This window comes from Tachysurus fulvidraco, chromosome 21 (genome assembly GCF_022655615.1).
Source record: "Tachysurus fulvidraco isolate hzauxx_2018 chromosome 21, HZAU_PFXX_2.0, whole genome shotgun sequence".
Taxonomy (NCBI): domain Eukaryota; kingdom Metazoa; phylum Chordata; class Actinopteri; order Siluriformes; family Bagridae; genus Tachysurus; species Tachysurus fulvidraco.
In genome coordinates this window covers 1,609,598-1,612,097 of record NC_062538.1, presented here as the reverse complement: position 1 = coordinate 1,612,097, position 2,500 = coordinate 1,609,598, and the positions used below count along the sequence as shown (strand labels likewise).

Here is a 2,500-nt window from a genome sequence, read left to right as displayed (position 1 = left end):
ACACAAACACACACACGCACAGACACAATCGCACACAGACAAACACAGACACACACACAGACACATATACTCACATAGACACACACACATACACACAGACAGACACACACACTCACACACACACTCAGAGACACACACACACGAGCATATTCCATGTGCTCTCTCGTAATGTTGTTCCTAAATACATTTGACGACTTCACAGGAAGAAAAGGTTCTGTGGATTTTTCCTCTATAGGAGTATTAATAGAAGGGGGAGTGTGTTTTTTTCAGTACCCTTTACCCAAATGACTCATAAACAAACACACACACACACACACACACACACACACACACACACACACACACACACACACACACAGAGCCGGGGTCACCAAAAGATCATCTCCCTCCTCTCCCTCCCCTTCCTGGCTTCTCCACATGTGTGTCCCATGTGTGTGTGTGTGTATATATATATATCTCTGACCAGGCAACAGGGGCGTGTAACTCCGTAGCAGAGTGGTGCAGAATTCAGCCACTGCTTTTTTTTCTCTCTCTCTCTTTCTCTCTCTCTCTTTTTACTTTTTCTTTCTCTCTTTCACATAGTGGCAAAGCTCAATCGCTTCCACTCCACACGGAAATAACACGGCCGACGTGTGCAGAGTCCAGGGAATTCCTCCAGGCACGGGGCAGGGACTTGGCCAGACGGTCTGTTATTGGAAAAGTTAGAGTTGGAGGGGGGGTTTAGAGTGACTGCATGGAAAGAGAAAGAGAGTGACTGAGAAAAAAGAGTAAGAAAGAAAGAGAGAGAGGCCTCATGCTGAGATTTAGAGGAGGCAGTGTTATTATCTGACACACCCTGGGCTGCCGGACCGGGAACCACACCGTAGCAGGATGGTAAGTTCCTGAACCCTGGACTTTTGTGTGTGTTGTTGTTATTTTGTCGTTTGACAGGAAGTCGACACGTCTAACTCGTCCTCTCGTGGGCTGGGAGAGATCTATTCTATGCTTTTTCTGGTGTAGTCGCTGTACCACGTCGGACGTCTCTTCCCGAGCGCTCGGTTTATTTTAGGTCAAGATCTTGGAGGAGTGATATTTATTTAAAGCCAAACAGAAAACACGATGCCAAAAGTTCTGACAAAAGGTTTTGTCCCCTCCTCCACTTCACGTCCTTCTGCTTTCTGCTCAGACGCCTGACATTACTCTACATTTGGTTGCAATTACTCCAGCCCTCTGGCAGTCGTGTTGCTATAAATAATTAAGGACGGAGCTTGCGGAGGACAGATTACAGTATGCTGACCGTCAGCCGGCGATCTGCCTCCTGTGAAAAAGCGTTAGACGCCAATAAGACATCCGAGTCGTGATATTTCAGAAATCTTCGTGCTTTAAATGGCTCAGGATAGAAAAGGAGAGGAAGAGGGTTTCCGAGGATTCGGGTTTCGTCTGTCCGTCTGTCTGTCCGTCTGTCTGTCTCTACTGTCTTAGAAGCAGACGTCCCTGCACACGAACCCAGCCTCATCGATTTCCACAACCGTTTCTTTTCTCCCGTGCTGAAGTGAAGAGAGGAGAAACTTCTCAAACTACATCTCGAGCTACACAGAAAAAAATAATAAAAATCCACCCGAACTATTCCGAGTTTATTTTTCATGATGTTCTCCACTCAGGGTCCGGCTTCCTGAGGCTACACCGTATTTATTCTCCTTTCCTCACATGTTACCTAAAATGTTCCAGTCTTTTCTGTCTGGAGTTTGTTTTCACTTGGCATGTCTGTGGTTTCTGAGCAGAATACAGAGGTAGGAAACCTTGGCGAGTTACACCACATGCTTTCAACACCACCCTCGCTCGCATGTTTACAACCAGACGTGCCAGGGGGTTACTGCTGCTGCTGCTGCTGCTGCTGCTGCTGCTGCTCTCACCGGCACAAATACAACAGCAGACAAGTGAAGGGGAAAAAAAATCATCTGGAATCATTTGGAAACACATAATGCTGGATGTTATGGAGGCGTTAAAAGATTTAAAACATCTTCATTTATCCAAACACAGAAGTATAATTATATAAGAGGAAAAAAAGGAGGAGGAGGAGGAAGAGGAGGAGGAGAAATGGCAGGTTTAATGCTCTTGGTGGCCCATAAAGCAGTTCCAGATTTGAGTAAATATTCAAATAAAAAAAATAACAGCATTAAAACAAGAATATGGATTAATTACAAAAAAAGAACACAGTTACTTTACGTATTAGTCGGACGTTTCCTTTCACGTAGATAAAGAGAGCTTTGAGCATCTATATACATCTTATACAAAGTCAAGCAGCGAAATAATCCTAAACCGTTACTGACACACTGCCGGAACCGATCAGATTAGATCGGATTAGATTCGATTCTGGTTTGCTTTTTGCTATTTAGTGAGAATTTGAACGTAATTTTTAAACTGTTAAAATTTATTTTTTGCTCTTGTTGTTGTTTTTGCAGTTCCTGCGTTTGACCACTAGGACACTATAATAACTAAGGGGCTTTTTACACCTGGTCAC

The 2,500-nt window shown here is 44.2% G+C and overlaps 1 protein-coding gene across 3 annotated transcripts in view; it reads left to right on the top strand.

Annotated features, from left to right (window-relative positions):
* The window catches only part of sgcd (sarcoglycan, delta (dystrophin-associated glycoprotein)), a 182,246-nt gene that overhangs the window by 87,414 nt on the left and 92,332 nt on the right, over nt 1–2,500 (top strand). Inside the window, exon 1 of one of the 3 annotated variants that reach the window (XM_027163955.2) lies at nt 483–873. The exons of the other annotated variants lie outside the window; for them this stretch is intronic. Coding sequence (XP_027019756.1) covers nt 871–873 — 3 coding nt within the window. The 5' untranslated portion in view covers nt 483–870. Of the gene's footprint in view, nt 1–482; nt 874–2,500 lie in introns of those variants that run through there. 3 annotated transcript variants of the gene reach the window in all.